General features: G+C 40.7%; 1 protein-coding gene and 1 pseudogene across 1 annotated transcript in view; one reads left to right on the top strand and one right to left on the bottom strand.

Annotated features, from left to right (window-relative positions):
* Positions 1 to 5,771: 5,771 nt before the first annotated feature.
* Positions 5,772 to 27,872, bottom strand: part of PAPSS2 (3'-phosphoadenosine 5'-phosphosulfate synthase 2) — a 98,441-nt gene continuing 76,340 nt past the window's right edge. The window contains exons 8-12 of the mRNA XM_052660852.1: positions 22,641 to 22,846; positions 12,836 to 12,971; positions 9,678 to 9,946; positions 8,028 to 8,257; positions 5,772 to 7,471 (exon numbers count right to left, since the gene is read on the bottom strand). Coding sequence (XP_052516812.1) covers positions 7,330 to 7,471; positions 8,028 to 8,257; positions 9,678 to 9,946; positions 12,836 to 12,971; positions 22,641 to 22,846 — 983 coding nt within the window. The 3' untranslated portion in view covers positions 5,772 to 7,329. The remainder of the gene's footprint in view (positions 7,472 to 8,027; positions 8,258 to 9,677; positions 9,947 to 12,835; positions 12,972 to 22,640; positions 22,847 to 27,872) is intronic.
* LOC128068117 (uncharacterized) lies at positions 15,514 to 15,631 on the top strand (annotated as a pseudogene).

Below are 27,872 nucleotides of genomic sequence, written 5' to 3'. Positions count from 1 at the left end.
ATAGTTTACCAATCATTTCAAAGGTTACAGTGCTCACTCTCAATTGAACCATAGTTGATTTACATTCTTGTTAGTTTCAGGTGTACAGCAAAGTGACGCAGACATACACATACACATTTGATTTTATATCTATACATACTTAACATTACGCATATATGTTATATACATACGTATACCTAGGTATATAAAACCTTTTTCAGATTCTTTTCCATTATACGTTATTATTAGATGCTGAATATAGCTCCCTATGGTATGCAGGAGGTTCTTGTATTGAGAAGATAAAAGTGCATGCATTTGATTTTATAATCTATATATACTTAACATACACGTACATATCTTATATACATAAGTATACCTAGGTATATAAAATCTTTTTCAGATTCTTTTCCATTATACGTTATTATTAGATACTGAATATAGCTCCCTATGGTATGCAGGAGGTTCTTGTATTGAGAAGAAGATAAAAGTGCATGCATTGTTCCATTGTGCTTCACAGATAGTGCTTTTACTTGTGTGTGTGTTTTACAAATTGAAGATTTGTGGCAACCCGGGATTGTCAGATGATGGTTAGCATTTTTTAGCAACAAAGTACTTTTAAAGTATGTACCTTGCTTTTTTAGATACAATGCTATTACATACTCAATAGACTACCAGTATGGTGTAAACATAACTTTTTTTTATGCATTAGGAAACCAAAAAATTTGTGTGACTTTATTGAGAGATTTTCTTTATTGGAATGGTCTGCAGCAAAAGGCACAATAATGTCCTAGGTATGCCTGCATAGCACAGATGCCAAATGCAAACAAGATCAAACCTAAAAGAAACCATTTAGCATGTGAGTAAAAACAAAGGATCCTTTCTTAACACTGGTGTACACACTGTTAATACTAACCGAACATAAAGGTCTCATTACCAAAATACTGAACTGGGAGTATATTTTTGTGATTGTCTAACATTTACTGTTATAAATCTGCTTGAGAACAATTTCAGATAAAAGCTTATGTGCTGTGGGATATAGTTTCAGTGAACGTTAGGGCTAGTATGGAATGCATTCAGGACACAGGTTTGCGCATCATAATAGGTTGGTAAAACTAGAGCCAAACATTGAAATAATTACTGACATGCAAGATTTGGAGCTGAGAATAGAACATAGTGATGTATGCCTCACTGTCCTGAGGATATACAGCATCTAGAAATTCTAAAAATGACCAAGATACTCAAACGGGTTGGTAGTATATCATCCAGTAAGCAGAGTCTTTGCAGACATGTCTGGGGAGATGAGCACTCTCCACTGGGCCACAGTCACAGTCTTATAAAGAGTACCAGTTAGGGTTCTGTTGCAGGCAATCCATTCTAGCTGACCTAAGCAATAATGGATTTATTTGAAAGATATGAGGAGCCTCTTCAGATCATAGGAGGCTAAGAAAGTGGACTTGGGTTAGGAACTCTGAAAGCTCTAGAAGGTTTGTTTTTTTTTAAAACAGGAATAGCTTAAGAAAGTTGCTTTTATTCCTCCATTAGATTAAATGAACTCCAAATGTTTAAATTGCCCCACACAAGTTTCAGAATCCTAGAAGTGTGCAAACCCAACTAAAAAGTCACCCCTGGCAATCCTGGAGCTTTAAGAGAATGACCTTTCAGGAACTCCTTTGGCTTAAATGGTTTGAGAACAAATACAGTTGACTCTTGAATGACACAAGTTTGAACTGCATTGGTCCATTCATCCTCAGATTTTTTTCAACTGTACTACAGTATTACACAGTCTACCTGCATTTGGTTGAATGCAGGTTTAGAACCTTGGATATAGGGCAACTGTGGATACGGAGTGTTAGCACTCCTAACCCCTACTTTATTCAAGGGTTAACTCTATCTGGATTTACCGGTCAACTACACAAGGAGTGGTGTTTCATTGAAAGGAATATTGTGGAGTCAGCTGGTCACACAAGACCTGTACTGCTAAGTGAAGGGCAGTATTATGACTCAGGTGGGCCTGCTGGACATACGAGCAACACACATTCCAGTTTGTGTGGACAGGCCTTCAGAAACTGCTTGGTGCAATCCCATAGGTTTTACCGCTTGATGAGGGATGGAATGCTACTTGGCATGCCAAACTCTTCAGCACGATGATTGTTTCTCTAACTTGTAATTTATTTTTTTTCAAGATAGTAGGTGTGAAAAAAGAACGCTGGAGACTGAAGTATAACATGGGTTTTTATTTCCAGGAAGTACAAGTCCGTTCCTCTGATGGTCAGATGTTCGTGGTTCTTTTTATTCAGTTCTGACAGGGTTCTGGCGTCCAGTCACCACGAGGATGTATAAGACTTCCTACCTGTCTTCTGCCATTTTCTCTGTACAGTCCAGAAAGGGTACTTGTCTAGCCTAGCAGTTTGTTTTAAAATGTTTTTTCCTGATTTCAATCACTACTGTCTTGAGTGTTAACTGAACTCTTCTCATGCCTACAAAGTCTCCCATCTAAGCCAGGCCTGCTCTTCCAAACAATATATCCAGACTCAGGCATCTACCCTGGTATAAAAAAGGACCAAGGTGCTCTGCTCCCTCTGAAGGGCTTCTTTCTCCGTGGAAGTCAGTTCATGAGGAAGACTTTGTATCCACTGTTCTTTGCTAGTTTCATAGAAAAGTATTATTTTTCTTTTGTGTGGGTTTTTCTTATTACTATGGAAGTGAAAGTCTTTTGCATCCTTCTACATTCTAGCAAAAGAAGTTGTGCAGATATTTATTGTAAGTCATGTAAAGTTCACTTGCAGCTTGATAGCTTCCATTTGCAGTTGTGGAACTCTATTAACAGAGTGTGCTACAGAGCACACACATAGTGTCGCCTTGGGCAAAATCCCTTAAGATTTGTGGGCATCTGTACCCTTATCTGTAAATAGAAATTATAATGTATACCTTCTGTGGTGGTTTTAGGCATCATATGAAAATGCTTTGGGAACTAGAAAGTGAATATGTCTGTAGGTTGTCACGTCCTTAGGGACGTCGTCTCACATTTCCGGGCCTCCGTTTCCTTATCTGTTCAATAATGGAGATGCTGAAATAGATGTGCTGTGAAGTTCCCATTCCGGTTTTCACTGAACAGCACACTGACGCACCAGAGCCCATGTTGATAGACATTTGGGGCCCTTAGCAATACTGACTTGATAATCGGAACTTTAAACTGGTGACTTTGTTAGCTACTGACAGGTGTCAGCCTCGTAAATAGACTTGTTAAATTACGAAACATGACATTAGGCAGACAAGTCATAGACACTTCCATGTATTTGGTGTTTCTGCTTATTAAACGTGTTTCTTTGGCTCTTTTGAAGCTGTAAGCTCTTCCTTGGTTGTTTACTTTGAATATCCAAAGATCTGATACTTTATATAATTTTTTAATATAATTTGAGGATAAGATGTGGGTACAACCTCTTTAGTAGTTGATGGAATTATCTTCTATAAATGTAGGTTCTTCTCAGTGAATACATTCATAGAAGGCCATTCTTTTAACTAGCTTAAAAGACCAGATCGGTATTGGAGTTGTTTACATGAGCAATGGCAACCCACTCCAGTACTCTTGCCTGGAAAATCCCATGGATGGAAGAAGCTGGGTGGCTGCAGTCCATGGGGTCACACAGAATCGGACACGACTGAAGTGACTTAGTAGCAGGCCATTATTGGGGCTACCCTGGTGGCTCAGATGATAAAGAATCTGCCTGTAATGCAAGAAGCCCAGGTTCAATCCCTGGGTCTGGAAGATACCCTGGAGGAGAAATGGCAATCCACTCCAGTATTCTTGCCTGGAAAATTCCTTAGACAGAGGAGCCTGGAGGTCCACAATCCATGGGCTGCAGAGAGAAGTGACTGAGCACAGACACACAGGCCACTATTATTTCAACCTGATCTGAACTGTACTTTTCAACTCTTTATGGAAAGGAGGCTTATGCAATAAATCAAGGCTTTTCTTTACCTCCCATAAAGTGTATGATATGTTTTATGGTATATAAGAACTTTCACAAATGTTATTTAGTAAAATAAGTGCAGAGCAGGTTTGAGTTTCTGAAACAAGCCAACCATATGGAAAAACTTTACCAAATAAAGTCTGTATCACTGATGGCAGCAATTACAAATACATGTTAGGACATTTAAAAAGCTGTGCTCATTTGTGGCTTATGTACTTGAATGTAATAAAATTGCATTATTTTTTTAAAAACATTTTGTAATTTAGATTTCTAATTGAAAGTGGTCTTCCCTACAGTTAATCCAAATGAGTAAATCTATGGAAATGGTAATAGCCTGGCAGGGAAGGGTGAGTACCTCAGTAACAAAAGATAAGGCATTGAAAAACCATTTAATAGCAGACTCACCTGTAAAAGATTTGTTTCTCTGTTTGTCAAGACTTCTTTGCATTATCACTCTTTCCTAGCTCCATATAAAAAGTATTTATTTTGTCTGGGTTTTCTTTATCAAATTAAAATGTCCAAACTCTAGACAGTGGCCCATTTATTTTAGTAATAATTTCAATAAAATACAAGCAAAAAACATTAAAATGGGCACCTTTGGAGTGAATTGCTTGTATATGTCACTTTAATCATTGGTGAGTATGTATAATGAATGGCCCAGTAATAGTTAATATTGACCAAAGAATTAAATGCATGCCGTGGGGAAGGAAAAATTAGTGGTTTACTCTTGCAGTAATCTATGGTTAATTCTTGATGATTTATGCATTATTGGTAATGGGAATATGCACATATAATAGAAACCTGAATCATTCAAAATCTCAAAGACAAAAGCTGCACTATGTTCCATCAAACATAAAAACAATTGATTGTTCTTGTGCTCCCCTGATTTCCTGATTACCTACCTATTAGGAAAGTATGTTGAAGATCTATACTAGACCTAAAAGGTAATAGGAAGAAGATGAGGAAAAAACAAAAGTGAACTTACTGTTCTCAAATCACTAAGATGTGTTTCTTTGTGCAAGAAGGATGGGTTGGAAAGGAATCTTGTAGGCTTGATATAAATGCTGATCGGTGTAAGTCCACCACGATCCGAACAAATGAGTGATTCACATGTGCCTTCCACACAGCCCTGTACGGTCTGGCCTACTCCCTCAGTACCACTTCTGACTTTATTTACTTAGACATTCCCTGCTCTGCTTTGTCCAGGAGCCAGCAAGTAAAGATTTGGAGAGAAAGAGAAAGTGGTAACAAAGGCACCTTTGAGTTGGCTATTACACCAGTTTTGTTTAGAGTGAGTTCAGGAACAAAAATTTGCATGAAGCCTTCAACACAGAAGAGACGAGGGACTCTAGGAGGCAAAGAACCCCAAACCTGCAGGCCTGTGCCAAGGCCACCGAATACACCAGCAGCAATTGCTGAGGTGAGTGGAGCAGTGGGTGCTATGGAAAAGCATAGCTACTTCTGAACTGCTGGAACTGCTTAAGCTTGTTGGAGGCACTTTGAAGAAAAGGGAACAAATTAAGGAAAAGTAAAAGGTCACCAGATCCCACTGCATTGAAATCCCAGGGTGAGGTCCCTGAGGAACTGCAGTGTTGGCTGAGATCCTGTGCCTTCACGTAGAGAGCACAGTTTAAAAATGACACAGAGGTAAACAGCCTCTTAATTATGGTCTGAAAGAGCTGCCGTTTCTATCCAATTACACCAATTCACAGGGGCTTCAACCAACACATATCAACCAATCCTTGAAAAGACAGGCAGGAAAGACTCAGCCTTTAATCTTGGAAATTTATTAAAATAAGAATAAGCATCAGTTGTACATAGAAATTGTGATTTGCACTAAGTGCTACTCAAGCAGAAGAGCAGTTTTAAATATATTAAAAACTCACAAAATATATTGATTAAGGCACTGCATCTTGTCCTGTGTTTTCATGCTGTTTCTTAAAAGGCAGTAGGACCTCTGATTACCTGAATATAGGCACTATAACACTATTCAAGATAGTCATACTTTGCTGTGGCCATTGTGATTTATTTCTCAAAAGAAGTTTCATTAGCTTGGATTAGCATTTTCTTTTAAAAACTGAATATGAAAAAAAAATCACAGTTTTCTCTTTCCAGAGTCTCTTCCAGAGAGACCTGTTTACAAAAGGTACTATTTCTTCATATATTCCTAACACGGAATTACACATAAGGGGCCAGATTGCCTCCCAGAGAGTAAAGCCATCAGAGGTTGGATATCTGAGCAGCATGCTGAGTCTTTGGAAAAGTTTTTTTTTTTTTTTTTTTTCCCCAACTGTAATAAAATCAGCTGGGTTTTAAAAAACTGGACCTTTCAGCACCCAAGAAAACTTCTTGGTTAAGTGGCCTCTGTTAAGGAGTTTTGTTGAGCGGTTGACAGGAGCCAGACCCAGCTCCTGTGTTGTACAGTGCAGACGGTATATCAGCCTGAGTCAGGAGAGCTGGGTGCTCCTTCTGTGCCACCAGCACTTCCAAAATGCCAATTTGGGACTTTAGTTACAGTGCCCTCACCAAGCCTGTGCTCGTGCATCATCTTAGTCTGGTCACCTGTAAGATGAAGTTGACTTTTCCTGTGTTTTTGTCCGGTTCCAGCAGCTCAATAGTCTGATGGGTCTGAATCATGTCTGGTCACAGCCAATTCCACTGCAGTTAATAGGTGCAGCATCTCCGTGGAACACAATGACCACAGCAAAGAGGAGAAAAAATATTAAGTCTCCACATTGCCAGACTGTTTGAGGCCTGAGTGCAAATCTTTTCATCAAAGCCCTGTATGCTATTTAATTAAAAGTCACCATTTAACTGGAGTTCTATTATTCACAGAAAAAAGACTTATTAGACAATGTAATTTTTGTGGCAGAACTAGATTGCATATCTCTCTGAGACTAACTTCACGTTTTCACTCATTGGGTTTCTCCAGTCGGGTCATACATCAGCACAGAAGAGCCTGAGCATTAACGCTGGATTTGGGCATGAGGGAAACAAAGGAGAATCTTGACGTGAGCAACCCCTCATTTAGGGTGAGATTTTCTTTTAGAGTGCAAGTTGGCAAGACTTCAGCTGGAAAATACGCTTTACTTTTTGGCAAGTAGACACAAGGTCAAAGCTTTAAGAAAATAGGAGCTACCGCTCAGATGCAGCAGAAAAGTAATTTCATTCTGAAATGATAACAATATTTCTTTTACCTGCTAAAGTTTGGTCTTCTGTTTTACTGTATATACTATATATGGACCACACACACATACATACACATGTGTGTGGTATATATACATATATATAAACTAAAATCAATCATTGAAAAGCAATTGAAAAGTAATCACAAAAATAGAAAAAGAAATCAAAGAGCAAAAAGGGCTCTGAAGGGCATTTAGTTGTTCTTCTCCAGGGACGCATAATAATCTGTCAGGACTTTCCATGCTTTGGGGGCCATGAAGCCATCTGGGGGATTTTCGCCTTCCCGGGCCAGCTTCCTCATACGAGTTCCTGAGATGAAGTCGAATTCATTGTGCCTGTCACAGGGTAGCAACAAAGAACTCAGCATAGGTAAATAACATCTATCTCAAAGCCCCCAGGAGGGTGTTATGGGTTCTGAGACTACATTTTTTTCTTTCTGTAAAAGGCTGCATCTTTCTAAGTTAAGCAGTGCAGTAAAGGACCTTGCGGAAGACCTGGAAATCTTAGCAGCTCTGCAGTCAGCGCTCACTGCGCCTCTCAGTTCATGGGGCATGTCTTCTGTAGCTATGACTACCTGGGGAGCTCTGAGCACCCGGGAGCTCTGAGCAGGGTTGAGTGCTCTATTAACACATGAAATCTTTTTACGCATATGCAACGCTTCCATGTAATGTGCCAGGCACTCAAAGCGTGCCCAAGGAATGTGTGTTGGAAAGGAAATGCTTAAGGACCATCTACCACAAGATGCACTACCTCTTTGGGGGACCAAGAATGAGCAAGACCGGGTCTGAGCTTACAAGGGACTGTCACTCCAGCTGGGAGCTCTCCCAAGATTCTCTCTCATCATCCCAGTCGTACAGATGTTGACTAAAGAGTTTTCCTCCGAAAGCCTACCTTTCTGGATCATAGAAGTCCATGGCTTTCTTGGCTTTGTTGTAGGCAGCCACTCGGAATGGAATGATTTCCACAGATGTGAGGCCAGGGGCCATGGTCAAGACCTTGCCGCCGTGAGTGGGTTCATACAGGTCTTTCTTGGTCTCAGGATGGGGCATTCCTGCAGGGTCCCGGCCCACAATGTAGAAATTGGCCCCTGCAACCATCCGGGCCCTGCAGTGCCACTGGACCTAGGAAATATCACATCAAAGACATGCTGATCATCACTGGCCAGTCTTTTGGGCCCCAGTTTATGGAAACATCCTTTTATTCTGCTTCAAAAGTAATTCAGCAATGTGGGTCAACCAATAACCATAAGAAAGGCAGTGAGGTGTCCAAGGCTGCTCTTAGCTCATCTGTACTGTCCTACTGGGAAGAATATAGGAGTTTTTGGAAAAGGAAATGGCAACCCACTCCAGTATTCTTGCCTAGAGAATTCCATGGAAACTGGAGGCTGACAGGCTACATACAGTCCATGGGGTCACAAATGGTCAGACATGACTGAGCAATTAACATAGGAACTTTAAAGATAAGAACCTTCCCTCAGAACCTGAGGTTATAGTTCGTAATCTCTCCAGACTAACAGACGATGAACACCCAGATCTTACTGTTCCACAGAACTATGTGAATTTTACTTTTCAGTTCCTCCCTATTCAAAATAAATCACAGTTTAAGGGAAATTACAAACTCTAATCTCTTACCATGGAATTCCATGTAACTGCCAGTAATGAGCTAATTAACATTCATATGTACACATTGATTCCATTTCAACATAGCACTGGGATTTCAAAACAAGTTGCCCTCTTTCAAGCTAAGATAGAATTAGAGAGGATAGGGAAGAGAGCTAGAGGCCTGGAAATTCGATCTGGTTGAAGACAATTCATTAAACTCACCTTGGAGCATTCCAAAGTGTTATGACCTTTTCAATTCATCATTCTTACCACAAACTTGTTCATATCCACTACACGGGTGGTGCTGTGTGACAAAGAAAGTCTATTCGACAGGCCCAATGTGTTACAATGAAAGGGAGACATTAAGCTTTTAAAGATACCCTCTCCCTTCTAATGTAGCTCACTGAGCATGGTGAATCACTTAAGAGTAAGTGGTGACTTCTGAAATATTAGGCTAGATACATCTTGCCCTATAACCCAGGTAAGCTGTATTACCTACCTCGTTCACATACCAACTTTCAGAGCCTCAAAGGCAGTATATGCTAGGTTTGATTTGGTGTTGCTAGTATTTTCACAAATGAGAAGTGAAAAGTGTTGGTGGCTCAGTTGTGTCTGACTTTGCAACCCCATGGACTGTAGCCTACTAGGCTCCTCTGTCCATGGAATTCTCCAGGCAAGAATACTAAAGGGGATTACCGTTCCCTTCTCCAGGGGGATTTTCCTGACCCAGGAACATGGGTCTCCTGCATTGCAGGCAGACTCTGAGCCACCAGGGAAGCCCACAAATACTATATGGAAACATAATCAGGTCAGATAAATAGAAGAGACCAAAAGACGTCAGAATCTGCTCATAAAGAATCCCAGAAACACTCTTGCTTTTCTAAGTGAGACTTGACCCTGCACTTGTGAGTCCCAGAGCCCAGCTCAGGGAACTGCTCACCTCTGTGGGGCCAGCATATAACATGGGAGATGGGAAGATGGCAACAATGGTTGACTTGGGATCAAGAACCTCTTCTTCCAGCACAGCTGTGTGCTGTTTCACCCGCCAGTCCAGGGGCACGTCATCATCTTTGGTCCAGCCACCCAGGGGGTGGAGCAGCAGGACCGGGTGCTTGTAGCCTCTCTCCAGGAGCCGGCGGCGGGTGTCCTGCATCAACAGGGCATGGCCATTGTGGACGGGATTGCGCAACTGGAATGCAAACACTGCGTCTGGGATGTGAAAGCAGAACACCAAGATCAAAGACATGCAACACCTCCAAGAACAGAAAAAGACACAGCTGTGGGTATTGCTCAGTGTACTTGTTATATCCACTTGCTTTTTCTTCTATTTTTTTAATTTAAATTTTCAAAAAATTTTTACAATGTTGTGTTGGTTTCTGCCATGCAAAAACAAAATCAATCATAATTATACATACGTTCACCTCTCCCCCCGACCCATCCCTCCAGGTCCATCACAGAGTGCCAGACTGGGCTCCCTGTTCTACACAGCAACTTCTCACCAGCTATCCATCTTACACCTGATCATACATATATATGTTGATGCTACTTTCTCCATTCATCCCACTTTCTCCTTCCTCTACTGTGTCCTCAAGTTCGTTCTCTACATCCACATATCCATCCATTCCTTTCCTGCAAATAGGTTCATTGATACCATTTTCTAGATTCCATATATATGCATTAATATACTATATTTGTTTTTCTGACTTCACTCTGTATAGCAGGCTCTAGGTTCATCCACCTCCCTAAACTGACTAAAACCCTGGAGATGATGTAGGGAAAAGGGAACCCTGCTACACTGTTGGTGGGAATGTAAACTGATACAGCTATTATGGAGAACGGTATGGAGATTCCTTAAAAAACTAGGAATAAATCTACCATATATGACCCAGCAACTCCACTGCTTGGCACATACCCCAAGAAAAACCATAATCGAAAAAGATACACGTACCCCAATTTTCATAGCAGTGCTATTTACAATAGCCAGGCCATGGAAGCAACCTAGATGTCCATGACTGATGAATAGATAAAGAAGCTGTGGTACCTATATATAATTATTCAGCCATTAAAAAAAATGAATTTGAGTATATCCGCTTGCTTTTAAGAATCAGCTAGAAAACCACCTGGATCTTTAGGGGTGTTTTTTCCAAAGGTACCAGTACCAGACTTTTTAGACAGGGATAGGACACAGGTAGGAAGCCCTAAAGGGAGAGCCTGACTCAGAAATGAACATCTTAGTTGCCAAGACCTTTCTTACAAACCGCAGTTCAGGCAGGGGCTGGTATTGATCTGTCCCCTTGTGCCCTGCTCCAGCCTCATTTTCCTAGGGTGTGAATATTGATTAGGAACATTTTCTGGAATCTGCAAAATCTTAACAACTTAAAGATATAAAAACACTTCTTTACTTTACGAAAATCTTCAAAACTACTCCACTTAGTGATGAAGTCCTGGGAGGCTTAATTTTTCTTTTGGTTATGAAATGGATTAATGTATATCCATTATAGAAAACTTAGGAAATACAGAAAAGCCCAAAATAGAATATAAAAATCATCCATCTTCCTGTCATTACTTTTTCTCTCTTTCCCAAAATATGTAAAGTGAAAATCTTCCCTTCCCCTTGGCCCCACGTTATCCCTAGAGGTAGCTGCAGGCTGGTTCACATGTTGCCAGACATTTCCACTTCTACACACAGAAGTAGGTTTGGGTTTTAAAAGCAATTATCCCATTTTACTTTGTTTTCCGAGATTATTCTATACATACTGTTCTGAAATTTGCTTTTTCCCTTAACAAATACACTTTGGTTATCTTTCCGTGTCAGTGTATATTTTTTAAATAGCTGCATAATATTACAGTAGTTCAACTTTATAAGCTTTCATATCTTTATGATTGGAAGCTTTAAGCTTTATGATTTCCTGTGTGGATCACAATAAACTGTGGAAAATTCTGAAAGAGATGGGAATACCAGACCACCTGACCTGCCTTGAGAAACCTATATGCAGGTCAGGAAGCAACAGTTAGAACTGGACATGGAACAACAGACTGGTTCCAAATAGGAAAAGGAGTACGTCAAGGCTGTATATTGTCACCCTGCTTATTTAACTTATATGCAGAGGACATCATGAGAAATGCTGGGCTGGAAGAAACACAAGCTGGAATCAAGATTGCCAGGAGAAATATCAATAACCTCAGATATGCAGATAACACCACCCTTACGGCAGAAAGTGAAGAGGAACTAAAAAGCCTCTTGATGAAAGTGAAAAGAGGAAAGTGAAAAAGTTGGCTTAAAGCTCAACATTCAGAAAACGAAGATCATGACATCTGGTCCCATCATTTCATGGGAAATAGTGGGAAAACAGTGGAAACAGTGTTAGACTTTATTTTTGGGGGCTCCAAAATCACTGCAGATGGTGACTGCAGCCATGAAATTGAAAGACGCTTACTCCTTGGAAGGAAAGTTATGACTAACCTAGATAGCATATTAAAAAGCAGAGACATTACTTTGCCAACAAAGGTCCATCTAGTCAAGGCTATGGTTTTTCCAGCAGTCATGTATGGATGTGAGAGTTGGACTGTGAAGAAGGCTGAGCACTGAAGAATTGATGCTTTTGAACTGTGTTGTTGGAGAAGACTCTTGAGAGTCCCTTGGACTGCAAGGAGATCCAACCAGTCCATCCTAAAGGAGATCAGTCCTGGGTGTTCATTGGAAGGACTGATGCTGAAGCTGAAACTCCAATATTTTGGCCACCTCATGTGAAGAGTTGACTCACTGGAAAAGACCCTGATGCTGGGAGGGATTGAGGGCAAGAGGAGAAGGGTACGACTGAGGATGAGATGGTTGGATGGCATCACCAACTCAATGGACATGAGTTTGGGTAAACTCCGGGAGTTGGTGATGGACAGGGAGGCCTGGCGTGCTGCAATTCATGGGGTCACAAAGAGTCGGACACGACTGAGTGACTGAACTGAACTGAGACGTATCAATAGACAATGAAGGTTTTCAACTTTTCAAACCTGTAAACATGTTGTTTCCTGATATCCTTAATTCTGTAAGCAGAGGATGATTAGGAGTATTAACAAATGCAGGAGAGTCAGCCTACATACCAGCATCCATTTCTTTATACTTCTGTCTGAGCTCCAGAGGTGTCAGGCGGTATTGGTCCAAACCATCATTCCACTGTATTCTTTCCAGCACCTGAAGGTCACCACCAACCAGCCAATCCCCACTTTCCATCACCATCTAGATAGAATTTATTAAAATTCTTAGTGATACATATTGTTTTCTATTTTATCTCAGAAAGTTTCTTCTTCTGAACCAATCTTGGGCTACTTGAACTAACTGCTTTCAGTTCTCCAACATTTCTAGCACAGTATATATCAAACTTTTTGATTTCTCAAATCCTTTACTCTTAAAAATTATTGAGGATAAACAAGAGCTTTTTTTAACACTGATTGTATCTATCATTATTTTCTGTTTTAGAGATTAAAAGTGAGAACGCTTAGGGCTTCCCTGGTAGCCCAGTGGTAAAGAATCCACCCACCAAGGCAGGAGACAGGGTTCCATCCTTGATCCGGGAAGATCCCACATGCCCCGGAGCAACTAAGGCTGTGCGAGCATCTGTGCTCTGGAGCAAACGGACTGCAAGTACTGAGCCCTAGAGCCTGTTCTCCACAAGAGAAGCCACTGCAATGAGAAGGCTGACACTGCAACTAGAGAATAGCCCCTGCTTGCTGCAACTAGAGAAAAGCCTGCACACAGCAGTGAAGACCCAGCACGGCCAAAAGTAAAATGAATTATAAACAAACTGAGAATACTTAAAAATATTTATTCACCTAAAACTAACAATAGTAAAGTCATTAAATAGTAACATAAACATTTTAGTTTTTGGTGAAAAATAATATTTTCCAAAACTATAAGTGAAAAGTAGCATTGTTTTACATGTTTGCAAATCTCCTCATTATCTGACTTAATAGAAGGCAGCTGGGTTCTCATATCTACTTTTTCACTTATTCCATGGTAATATGTTATTTTGACTGAAACAGGTAAAGAAAATTCAACTTCAGGTAGGTGGTTGGAAAAGGGAAATACTTGAATAGCCTTTTTCTCTCATTGTGGATATTCTTTGTTGACATAAAAAATTAAAGAGCCAAATTTAAAAATCAGCAGAACTTCAACAGACATTTATCCAAATATGATGGACAGATGGCCAACAGAGATAAGAAAAGATGTCCAACATCACTAGTTATTGGAGAAATACAACCTCACACCTATTAGCGTGGCTACTATCACAAACAGAAAATAAGAAGGCTGGGCAAGGATGTGGAGAACTCCCTCCTGTACTGTTGGTGAGATTATAAAATGGTGCATCAGTATGGAGTTTCTTCAAAAAATTAAAAATGCAGCTGACACATGATCCGATAATCCCATTTCTGGATATATATCCAAAAGAATTAAGAGCAATGTCTCACAGAGATTTACACATCCATATTCATAGTAGTGCTATTCACAATAGCTAAAAGGTGGGTGCAACCCAGATCTCTCTTGAAAGATGAACCAACGATGAACATGAATGTTATGCATACGATGGAATGTTATTCAGCCTTCACAACGAAGGAAATCCTGTCACAGGTTATAACATGGATGGAACTTGAGGACATTAAGCTAAGTGAAAAAGCAACGCACAAAAGATAAATACTGTATTTTTCCACTTACATGAAGTATCTAAAATAGTCAAATTCATAGAAAATAGAACAGTTGATACCAGGGGCTGGGGAGAGGAAAGGAGACTTGTTATTTAACAGCTACAGAGTTTCAGATTTTCAAGATGAAAAAAGTTTTGGAGCTCTGTTTCACAAGGTGAATTAACACTACTGAATTGTCGTTTAGTCTCTATAAGTTATATTTGACTCTTGCGACCCCATAGCCTGTATGCAGCCCGCCAGGCTCTTCTGTCCATAGGATTTTCCAGGCAAGAATACAGGAGGGGGTTGCCGTTTCCACCAGAGAATCTTCCTGACCCAGATCAAATCTGCGTCCCCTGCGTCTCCTGCATTGGCAGGCGGATTCTTGACTAACGAGCTACCGGGGAAGCCCAAAATGGATGGATGGTAGATACATAGATGATTGATAACAAAACGTATTTTTCATTGAAGTTTTCTCTGAAGTTACTATCAATATTCTCACTTTTCAATACCTAGTCTCAGTTGAAAAAGTGACTTCAGGAACGGGTGGGTGAGGAACAGAACAAGGAGACTTTTGGAAAGAACCATCTGTGCACTGTCCCATACTTGAGATGGCCCGACTGGTCCTCTTCAACTGCGCCCCTTCTGTCAGCGCAAGGAACCTCTTGTGAGCAGCCCCACCTGAAATCTGTATTTACTCTCCAGACCATCATCTGTGTACCTGGGACATTCCGCCTGGAGTGCCCACAAGCAGACCCAGAGGGTCCTCATGGCATGCAGCAAGGCCAAGCATTGGAAGAGGACGGGGCGGCTGCAAACGAAGAGCCAACTATCCACACATGCCCTTATCCTGACGCAGAACCAAGAAGTCTAAAATGGAGCCTGGCCTTCCAGAGTGTGACCAAGGCATACTGTCAAAGGAGAAAGATAAAACATTTTATTTAAATTTGTTAGGTAAGTAACTTATTTATTTATTTTTTAGATAAGTAACTTTTAAATATGATACTGGGCTTCAGCTCATTCTCACCCTGGAATCCACAAATATCAGGTGTGAGCGTGGTATGAAGAATGGCCAAGTGATGAAAAAGGAAACCGTGACAGTGTCTGATGAGAGGGTGAGCACTTTCCTTGACAAACATGGAAGCGGCCCCAGGCCTGACGGCACACACACGGGTAATGCCTTGCCATCTACTTTGTGGCATCTAACTGCGGTTTTTACATTGTACACCTTAAACTTATACATTGTTATATGTTCATCATACCTCAATTAACCTGAAAACAGAATGACATCACAACCTTTGTTTTTCCCATGAGCTTAAATATATTCCACTGTTTCCCCATTCTTTTGCCATGAAGTGATGGGACCGGATGCCATGATTTTAGTTTTCTGAATGTTGAGTTTTAAGGCAACTTTTTCACTCTCCTTTGTCACTTTCATCAAGAGGCTCTTTAGTTCCTCTTTGCTTTCTTCCATAAGGGTGGTGTCATCTGCATATCTGAGGTTACTGATATATCACCTGGCAATCTTGATTCCAGCTTGTGTTTCTTCCAGTCCAGCGTTTCTCACTATGTACTCTGCATATAAGTTAAATACGCAGGGTGACAACATACAGCCTTGACGTACTCCTTTTCCTATTTAAAACCAGTCTGTTGTTCCATGTCCAGTTCTAACTGTTGCTTCCTGACCTGCATACAGATTTCTCAAGAGGCAGGTCAGGTGGTCTGGTATTCCCACCTCTAAGAATTTTCAACAGTTTGTCGTGATCCACACAGTCAAAAGCTTTGGTGAGGTCAATAAAGTAGAAGTAGATGTTTTTCTGGAACTCTCTTGCTTTTTTGATGATCTGATGGATGCTGGCAATTTGTTCTCTGGTACCTCTGCCTTTTCTAAATTCAGCTTGAACATCTGGAAGTTCACGTTGAAGCCTGGCTTGGAGAATTTTGAGCATTACTTGACTAGTGTGTGAGATGAGTGCAACTGTACAGTAGTTTGAACATTATTTGGCATTACCTTTCCTTGGGACTGGAATGAAAACTGACCTTTTCCTGTCTGGTGGCCACTGCTGAGTTTTCCAAATTTGCTGACATACTGAGTGTAGCACTTTCACACCATCATCTTTTAGGGTTTGAAATAGCTCAACTGGAATCCCATCACCTCCACTAGCTTTGTTCATAGTGATGCTTCCTAAGGCCCACTTGACTTCGCATTCCAGGATGTCTGGCTCTAGATGAGTGATCACACCATTGTGATTATCTAGGTCATGAAGATTTTTTGTATAGTTTTCTGTGTATTCTTGCCACCTCTTCTTAATACCTTCTGCTTCTGTTAGGTCCATACCATATCTGTCCTGTATTGTGCCCATCTTTGCATGATATGTTCCCTTGATATCTCTAATTTTCTTGAAGAGATCTCTAGTCTTTCCAGTTCTATTGTTTTCCTGTATTTATTTGCATTGATCTTTTATTTTGGGGGTCTCCAAAATCACTGCAGATGGTGACTGCGACCATGAAATTAAAAGATGCTTGCTCCTTGGAAGAAAAGCTACGACCAACCTAGACAGCATATTAAAAGGCAGAGACATGACTTTGCCAACAAAGGTCCATCTAGTCAAAGCTAAGTTTTTTTCAATAGTCATGTATGGATGTGAGAGTTGGACTATAAGAAAGCTGAGCACTGAAGAATTGATGCTTTTGAAATGTGGTATTGTAGAAGACTCTTGAGAGTCCCTTGGACTGCAAGGAGATCCAACCAGTCTATCCTAAAGGAAATCAGTCCTGAATATTCATTGGAAGGACTGATGCTGAAGCTAAAACTCCAATACTTTGGCCACCTGATGCGAAGAACTGACTGTCTGGAAAAGACCCTGATTCTGGGAAAGATTGAAGGCAAGAGGAGAAGGGGACAACAAAGGATGAGATGGTTGGATGCTATCATCGACTCATGGACATGAGTCTGAGTAAACACTGGGAGTTGGTGATGGACAGGGAAGCCTGGCGTGCTATAGTCCATTGGATCACAAAGAGTCAGACACAACTGAGCGACTGAACTGAACTAAGTATGTTCCATATGACGCTGCAATGCAATGCATCTCGTCAGTCATGAAGACAAACATTATGGAAGGTCTTACTCCTCAACCACATCATAATTGTGCAACCATTCTCCTGATCAGATTCCAGACTTGCCTTTTGCACCATCCAAAGATGGTGTGGTCAGCCTGTATTGTTAGCAGAAAAGAGAGGCAAGAAAACGGGAGAGAAAGCTGATTAATTTTTAACACCCAGCCAGAAGACATCAAGATGGTGATGGTGCACGCTGGTTCAATTTCCCGTCATGGACAGATGTTAAAGTTTACAATGACTTGCATTTCATAGCTCTTCAGGGAATGGGAGACTAGAGCCATCTGTGGTTCTCAGCAGAGGGCGATTTTGCCTCTACCGGGGACATCAGTCAATATCTGAAGACAATTTTGATCATCACAGCTGGAGTGGGGAAGGGTGTGCTGTTGGCCTCCAGTGTATAGAGGCCAGGAATGCTACTAAATATCCTATGTGGAACAGGACAGCCCACAACAAAGAACTACCCAGCCCCATGGTTAATAGCGCTGTGGTTGAGAAACCCTGAGTAGAGAAAGGGTTATTGCAAGGGATTTGGTTGTTTTTCCATGGCCCGCCTCCTAAATTCCATGCTCAGGAAAATGACTTAAGAATATTGTCAAATACCCGTATCTATACATTTACTTTCTCCTCATTGCTTAAACTACAAATATAATTTTTAGAGACCTCAAATCTTCGGGCATGCAGTAACTCATTCTGGACGCCAGGGGTCCACCCTACATTGTTCTATTAGTGAAGGCAATCCTGAACCTGTTTAATTCACCACCCAGCCTAAAAATATATATGGAAAGCGATGCTGACACCAAGCTGTAGGTATATCTTGGATCAGGAAGGACAAAGGGCATCTCTCTCAAAGGTGATCCCAGAACTGTGGTCCAGCTATTAGGAAGGGAGGTCCAGTGGCTCTGCCCCATTTCCAAGGACTTTCTGGCCCACAAGTCCCCACTTCCTTCCAAGCCTCCTACCAAAGGCGTAGGACCACAGTTAGAGTCTTTAGAACTGGACACACAGAGCGGTATAAATAATAAGCTTTAAGGGAGTCTAGTGAAACAGTGAAAGAGGAACTGGGCTCAGAGTCACAGACAGCAGGGATGTATAAAGGATAAGAGGAGGAGCCCAAACACTCAGATGAGAACCAAGAAAGCTACGGGGAGCAAGAGGGCAAGGTGAGGAAGAGGAGGAAGAACCAACCTCGAGAGGAAGAGGGGATGTGCACATAAGAAGGAAAGGAGCAGCTAAGGGCGGGAAGGCGTGACACAGTGAGGAGGAAGGAATGGAAGGAACAGAGTCCTAGGCTGGCGGACTAGCGTATGCAAAAGCATGAGAGAGATGCTACAGTGACCAGCTGAGAATGAATGAAAGCACATTTTCAGTGGTGGAAGGAATGAGCAGTAAGATGAGTTAGATCTCTGTATGAATTCCATATAAAGCTTGAACAGTTGCTCCAGCTGAAGAATGGAGAAAAGATTTGAGGGGAGTAGGGCAAGAGACAGGGAAGAAATTCAGTGTCCTGGCTCAAGTCGGAACAGAAGAGAAGTGAACAACTTCAAGCAATACTCTGGAAGCAGAATTGTTAGGACTGGTGATTGAATGGACAAGGGAGAAGAAAGAGGCAAGAATGACATCCAATGTGGTATATATGTACAATGGAATATTGCTCAGTCATTAACAGTGAATCGATGCCATGTGCAGCAACATGGACCAACCTAGAGATTATTGTAGTAAGTGAAGTAAGAGAAAGACAAATATATCACTTATATGTGGAATCTTTAAAAAATGATACAAGTGAACTTCCTTTTGAAACAGACTTATAGACATAGAAAGCAAACATGGTTACCAAAAGGGGAGGGATAAAGTAGGATGTTGGGATTAATATATACACACCACTATATATAATATAGATTATCACAGGAACCTACTGTATAACACAGGGAACTCTACCCCATACTCTGTAATAAGCTATATGGGAAAAGAATCCGAGAAAGGATATATATGTGTGTGTGTGTGTCTGTCTGTGTGTGTCTGTGTATATATACACATATAAGTGAATCAGTTCGCTGTACACCTGAAACTAACATAATATTGTAAATCAACTATACTTCAACTTAAATAAAAATAATACTTTGAAAACAACACAGAAAATTAGAAATATATTTTTTCAGAATGCCAGAAGATGTACATTAAAACCAGAAAATTCATTATGGAAAACAAATGTTGTTGATCTTATGTCTGAAAATATAAAAGAAAAAAAAAGAATGCTATACAGGATTTGCACACGGACCACTGTTTGGATGGTGGAGCTGTTCATAGAACTGGGGGGCACACAGGCAGGGGACCACGCTGGGGTGAAGTTGCCCATGTTGAGTGTGAGGTGCTTGCAGGATATATCCTGGTGGAGCCCCATGAGAAAAAGCTCCAGATAATTATCTAACGCCATGGTACTCAACCTTCACAGTACATTAGAATCACAAAGAGCTTCAAAACCCATGACATGCAGAACTGAGCCGAGGCCAATGAAATCAAAGTCTGTGAGGGAGGGCTCTGGTCATGGGTCATTTTTAAACAGGTGATGATGTTGGGCAAACTAACTATAATGGTCTTCACTGCAGGGCTAAAGGATATAAAAACCTTCCCTCCTGTTTGTCACTCTTGGTATCTACATCGTGAAAGAGGAATAATGATTCTTAGATGCTCACAGGAGCGTTGTGAGAAACAATTACCATTTGGAAAAGCTTTGAGAGCCACGGATAAAAGACAACAGGATTCCTTTAAGCTTTACTTTTACAAGTTTCGCCTGCTTTTCCTCATGATCTCATCTGTGGTTCCGTATTAGTGAGAGGGAGGGTTGGGAGGATCGGGATGGAGGGTCAGGGCAAACTGCAGTGAGGGGTTGTGTAACAGAGGCAGTCGGTTTCTTTGGTGACTGACCACTTTCCATGCAAATGTAACCCCCAGGGCCACGTGGAAATACAAGAAGGCCTATGAATACTTTCGGAAGAAATTACTGTTGGAAAAATTTGGGGTTCTGAAAAAATTTTTTTAAATGTTTAATTACTGTGAATTTCAAGGTGCTACAAGATTTGCAGTGAGACTTCCCTCGTGGTCCAGGGGTTGAGAATCCACCTGCCAATGCAGGGGACATGGGTTCAATCCCCAGTCTGGGAAGATCCCACGTGCTGTGGAGAAACTAAGCCCATGCGTACAACTACTGAGCCCATGCACCTATCGCCCGGGCTCCGCAACAAGACAAGCCATCACAGTGAGAAGCCGCTACGCTGCAACTAGAGGAGCCCTCTGCTGGCTGCAAACAGAGAAAGCTTGCGAGCTGAAGACCCAGTCCAGACAAAAATAAAATGAATAAAAAATTTAAAAAGAACCTTAAAGGAAAAAAATAAAAATTAAAAATGTGCAATAAGGAGCGTTCCTTTCCCATAAACACACCTTCAACACTCAAAGTGTAGCTTATACAGGGTGAGTGGTTCTCTCTCTCAGGTTATCCATGGCTCATTTCTCACCATGAGCTCACTGGGAATGTTGACAGAGTCCCCCTAATGATCTAACAGTACTGAGTCACTGACTATATTGTCAAGACCATGAATCACACCACCACTCTCCCACCATCTAAGAAATTCTGACCTCCAACTGCCAACACCTGATGCAAGACAAGATAAAAAGAAGTAACTGCTTAAGAAATTCTTTGGATTTTTTTTCTCTTTAGTGCTAACGATGTGCATGTGCGTGTTAGGCCCCCAAAGTGAAAGTATCTGAACTGGCATGAAGCAGGATCACAGCGCTTTAGGTCACTGAGTGCAGGTAAGATCCTAAACCTATAGGATTATGCTCAGAGAAGGAATGAAATAAAGGCATAATTAAGACTTGGAATATAATTCCTCAAATAGCTGTTGTCCAGTTACTATAATGACTGTCTGCCAGCCTCTTGGAGAGAAAATGTTCAGATGGCTCTGAGCCTATCAGCAGGGTGAAAAGTTGTGTCCAATAAATGAAAAGCTGCTTTGCTCACCCACTGACCTCTGTGTTCCACCAGGGGCCTTGAAAAAGCTCTCTCTACCTTGCAACAGTTCACAACCAAAAAAAAGTTTTGTCTAACAGATTTGGACAGGTTTCTTCACACATCCATTGTGTGCAGTCACGGGACTGGAAGATATCTCGGATCTTGGAGTTATTCTGAATCTGGTCCACTCCTTTTATAAATGAAGAAACAGAGGGCCAGAGAGAGGACTGCCTTCTTAATCACAAGGCTTTCTAGAGTCTCCTGGGTTGCAAACGGTTCTTTATCCCTGTGAACTTTCTGAAATCACTAGTATGTGTCTTTTCTTATTTTAGCTCTAGCACTCTAATCTTGGATGAAGGATGGCTTTTGCATTCAATTTCACGTATTTTTCTTTACGGAGAATGAACCACATGTAGCAATTCCACTCCTTGCCATCCCACCCTGTCACTGCCAACATTTAGAAGCTGTAAAGGAATCTGAAAACTTTCAGTCTATTTTGCCTTTAGGCAGATTGACTCCAAAACAATCCTAATCAGATGAACACATTTTTCAATCTTAAAAATATCCACTGATGAAAATATGGCATTTTCCTTCTGGAAACTGCCGCTATTTGTGCTTTTGTTTACTGAAAGAGTGTCACTGACCACCACCCTCCTCCCCCACAATGGCCACAGAGCATGAACTCCAAGCCTCTTTCCAGAGGTCAGTTGGATCCAGTCTGTATGAAGAAACTGACTTCCCTTGTGAATTTCAAGATAAACAGGGCTGCAAGCTCTGACTGTGGTTTTTTGCATAGCACAGCTATGATTTTAGTCCTCCCCTCAGGATGCTAGACAAAATTATCTCTCCAGTCCATTTGTTTCCCATTTAGCTGAGGGGACCGGCCATCACAAGAGACCATTCAGACCAACTCTCAAACAGAAAGTCATTTCTTTTCCTTAACGAAAAAGATCTCCCCAGGCAAAGCCTGCAAGACCACCCTTAGAAACACATTTTTCCATCTCATCCCAATTTTTCTAAGTCCTTCGTGAAGGTTTAAAAAGGTTTTTTTTTTTTCAACCCAAGTTGAAAGAAAGCCCTTCTGAAGGTTTTGCCACTTACTTTGATATAGGGGTGTTTTGCACACGTTGTGCCCCACACATGGGAACAACGCTCCTCTTTTCTATGTTCGTAGAATTCAGGATCTTGTAAGATAGCCACCCTCCGTCCTTCGTGTGTCAAGACAATCTCACTGCAGCCTTCCAGCCGTGTCTTATCATCTGCAGAGACGGGCAGTACTATAGGGATGCTCATGTTGATCACTCCATCTGTGGAAAGAGCCCATGATGTGTGAACGTGGGGTACGAGGCATGTGCTCCTTTAAAGGGGACTCCCGTGTGTGCCATTTCCTGCAAAAGGCATCAAGACCCTACTCTAACATAGCTGTGCTGCTGCACTCGTTTTTCTAGAATCTGTGATCAATCCTCTGAGAAGAGGCTTCTCAAAGCAAGAGATGGAGCGTTTGTGAAAAGTGAGCTGTTTCAAATTGTGGAGATGGCTTCAGTAAGTGACTTGGAGGCCCAGGAGGGATTGTCTCCCTTCTGAGTTCCCTTTGGAAAGTTCCATCCTGACTTCCACACACTAGGGAGCTTAGTCTTTAAAAATCCAATTAGACCAAATAAAGGCAATGCCCGGCGTCTCTGTGAATTCTGCACCTGCAGATTAAACCACCTTGCAGAGAGCAAGCCTTATACAGGATCCACCTTTGGTTGAATCGTGGATGAGGAATCCACAGATACAGAGGCTGGACCATGGGGCTGGAGCATGCACTGGATCCTGGAACCAACCCCCTGAAGATGGGAAGGGAGGACTGTGATTCCTTAATAAAGCCAGAGAACGTAAGAGAGATTACACAGCTGTTTCCCCGCTTTTGTAATGGTGCCCCAACACTCCAGCAAGTATGTCAGACTTTCTGTTGTACTTACAGTGAGAAAATGGGGGCACAGAATTAAGGGTGTAACGCTAAAGAGTATTTGGGCAATTTGGGGGGTGTTGCCAAGTTCAAGACTCAGAAGGGAATAAAAGAAAGGTGAGTAAAGAAAACATCAACTTGTTACCAGTTTAAGCTTGACTGCTCCTCAGACCAGTCTATGATAAATGAGTTGTTGGGGCAAGGAATGGCAACTTTATTTGGGAAGTCAGCAGACCAGGAAATTGGTAGACTCGCGTCTGAGAGAACCATCTTTCCTGAATCCAGGCTTTTTTTATACCCAAAGGGGAGTGGATAAAGTCAAACATTTCCTAATTCCAGTCAGACTCCTGAGGGGATGTGTTAATATCTCCCCCACTGCAGCCATCCTCAGGTGGGCCTAGGCAGGATGTTTCCCATGAGCTAAACAAAGGTATTTTAGCTTAAAGGTATTTTAGCTAAACAAAGGTATCTCATGTGAGCCAGGGTTCCCAGAGATGGGGCTTTATGTATACTGTAAGCTTATGGGCAACATCCCCTTATTGATAAACTTGTAAAAAAAAAAAGCAATAGATATATATATGGAATTTAGAAAGACGGTAATGATAACCCTGTATGCGAGACAGAAAAAGAGACACAGATGTATAGAACAGTCTTTTGGACTCTGTGGGAGAGGAAGAGGGTGGGATGATCTGAGAGAATAGCAGTGAAACATGCATATTATCATATGTGAGACAGATCGCCAGTCCAGGTTCGATGCATGAGACAGGGTGCTCAGGGCTGGTGCTCTGGGATGACCCAGAGGGATGGGATGGGGAAGGTGGGAGGGGGGTTCAGGATGGGGAACACATGTACGCCCATGGCTGATTCATGTCAGCATATGGCAAAAACCACTACAATATTGTAAAGTAATTAGCCTCCAACTAAAATAAATAAATTTTGAAAAAAGCAATAGAATACAAAAGTTAAAGAAACAGATCAAATATGGAGATATGGAGTGAGAGGTGTTCTTTCCCATTACAAACTCAGGAATTCAAAACAGGAGGCAAATACTGTTACTTATGGATTGGAGGCAATGTACCATAGATTAATGAAGTCTGGTAAATCCTGTCAAAATCTAATTTTAGACTATCTCTGATAGAGGTCTGAGGTCTGAATTCTATCCCCTCGGGGCATAATACTCTCCTGTTAGCTATGAAACAAAAGTTTCCAGGCATATCACTTTGCACATTTAAAATACTGCCTAAAAGTTACTAGGACATAAGGAATGTCACCAGATATAGATGGTAACTTCCGGCAATAAAGAAATTATGTCCATCATAAAATCCTGCAATCTGCTCTGGGTACCTTCTAAACAAGGAAGATAACCGCACAGTAATGATTTTTGTTGCTCAAACAACTCCTCTGTTTCAAAGTTCAGAGACAATAAACGTAGTCCGAGCAAGCCCTCTACAGAGAGCACTAAACTCAAAGCCAAGTAATCGCTATTTATTACCTGTGTCACTCACCTTCTCTGTGCTCAGTTTCTCCACTTGGAAAACAGTATCATAAATAATATGTACATCCCTGGGTTACTGGGAAGAGCCATACTGTAAAGCACTCTATTAATTTATGAGGAAAGATCATTAAGCCCACCGCATAGTATAGTTGATAAAAAGAGGAGGCCTGCAAAGAAACACACCTTCGAGGATGCTGATGATCTCATTAGAAATCATGCTTTCTGTGGATTGTGGATTACTGACCACACTGCTTATGAAGAGTAGCTTGATTAAAATAAAGTAAAACAAGATGCAAAGCAAAACGTCGGCAGTGTGCTGGAGGAAGCCCAGCTTTGCCTGCAATGTGCTTGCAGCGCTGCCTTCCACCAGTGATTCTGGGTTGAATTCCAAAGAACGCTCCACCCTTCTGTTGCCATTGCCTCTTCTGGTCCACTAGATTCCAACCCAGAGTAGCCTCTGATCCACCTTCATCTTGGCCTTGACTGAAAATCCCAACTAAGGACACAGCTCTCCCTGATAGGTTGTCAAGACAGCTAATCTGTGGGATGTTGTGGAAGGGAGTTCTACCAAGGAAAAATGCCAACTGATCTCATGCACCTGTAGGTATAACTCCACACAGGCAAAAAATTTGCTGTCATTTTCCTATCTTAATCAACTTCTCCATTGATAACACATAAAATAATCCTACTATTTAACTCTGTGCTGAAATATCCTCTATAGCTTTAGACATTGACTTGGGCTTTCAGTCCTTTTCCATTATGTGCTTCAACTCTGGTGGGAACCACCCTGATTATTTTACTGTGGTATAACTCACTGTGAAAAAGAACATCGTGGTTTTTTAGCTATAGTTAGTCCAGCACTTACTTCATGTTTAACTGAACAATTTTGCTTTTGCTTTAAATAATTGTCAAGCTTCTTGTTTTAACCTTGCAGATATGCTTATCATTTGTTTGGCACTGTTTCTAGGCCAAAACTAAAATACTTTTTATTGACTAATCTTTTTTCAAGGAAAAATAACAATGATGAAAATAATACTCAAGATAAATGATATCATCAGAATTTTACCTTTTTCTTCTGGTACAGTACAGACATTTACAATCACAATGGGCATGTATTTATTACCAGTTTTATAACTATCAATCATCATAGCTTGAAATTAAATTCATGCATAATCACTTATCACAAACATATGAAATACAATCACCCACAATCCAACCAGGTGCATCCATTTTAAATTGCCTCTAAAACTGACTTACCTTTCATCAATTAAAAATGTTTTATAAATGCAATGGGAAAAAAATTCCAGATTTGTGAAACTAAATGAGGACAAACACTCAGTAGAAGTAATTAGCAGAAAGAATAATAAATTTTTATAATCTCAAGAACAAATATGCAATAAAAATTTAGAAGCAACTTTACTTTTGTCAGCTGAATACATTATAAACAACAGCTGCATCTGATCCAGAAATTTCCTGTTACTTGGACTCCTATCAACAGAAGGCAGTATTATTCTTTCATAACTGGTTGGATCATGAACTGTTAGCAATTCCAACTGTTTCATTTAGATTTTTTTTTAAGTCATGTCCTTACCATTTCTAGTTAATATAACACATCTAATTATAATAATTTAACTACTTGGGAAGTTAAAGTACATACCAGGAAGGAACATGCCTAGAGAAATACAAACACAGTTAAGAAAAATATTGTTTTCAACTTTCCATCAAAATAATAGTAAAGCAACAATGTCAAAGAATAAATTCCTATTACAAAACTTTATACATACAACATACAAATTACTGAGATTTTTGCTACAGCCATTTCTAAAAATAGAGAATATAAGACAGCAAAAAGCTGGAGAAAACAGAATTTGTATTGAATACTGTCCAATACAATCCAAAAGTATTGTTTAAATGATTATGTTTTTAAACAGTTATATGTCAAAAGCCCCTCCAACTTCAGCAAGTAGTTGCCTCTTATAAATCAGTGATGTTATAACTACTGTCACCCTTTGGGAAGTGTGGAGGCAAGCTGCTCTAGAATATCCTAGAATTCCAGATGTTTGGAGGACATGAAAGTATGCCCAGTAGAAAAAGTACAGATATAGAACCAGGATAACTTGCATTTGAATCCAGACTTTAAGTGAGTTATTTAACCTTCCCAATACTATTCCCTCATATGGACAAAACACCTTCACAGTGGCATTAATCCAGATTAAACATGATGTCCAATGTCAAGCACCAGGGTCAGAACACTTTATGTGCTGAATAAATGCTGGCAATATGTAGGAAAGCTCTCAAGCTCTGCCTTAGAAAGTCAAAGCCACAGAAGACTTGCCATTAAATGAGCAGGTCACACAAGGCTGCCAAGTCTTAAACCTACTTGGACGCCACCAGTCTAGAATATAAGCTTAAGGTTCCATTTGTAAATTTAGATGTGACATTTATCATTGGAGAATCTGTGACAACCTTGAAACTATATATCCAGTGAGAAATAAAGTGATAATAAGTGTTTTCACTGACGTGAAAACAGATCCTTGAGTAATACAAGGAGTAACTCATATAATCATCAAAAACACTAAACAGTGATTTTTTATTTTGCTTTTGGACTGAGTACACTGGACTAATTTTTTTAATACTGAACTAATTTTTTTTTAACTATGGGAGAAATTGTGAACATTTGAGGAAATTAAAACCAAAAAATAGTTTTGGGAGACAGCGTCAGAATAGAAACCTTACTTGCAGACTGTTAAGTGATCAAGATGTGCATTTGTTTAATGGTGGATGAAAATGGCCACATCTGTGACTGCAAAAGTTGTTTCAAATTTTCAATGGCGGTAACTCAAGCTTCCATAAGCTGCTTAAAATGAAATGATATTCATGTAATAGT

Source organism: Budorcas taxicolor, chromosome 23 (assembly GCF_023091745.1).
Source record: "Budorcas taxicolor isolate Tak-1 chromosome 23, Takin1.1, whole genome shotgun sequence".
Classification (NCBI taxonomy): domain Eukaryota; kingdom Metazoa; phylum Chordata; class Mammalia; order Artiodactyla; family Bovidae; genus Budorcas; species Budorcas taxicolor.
This window is presented reverse-complemented; position numbering and strand designations above follow the sequence as displayed.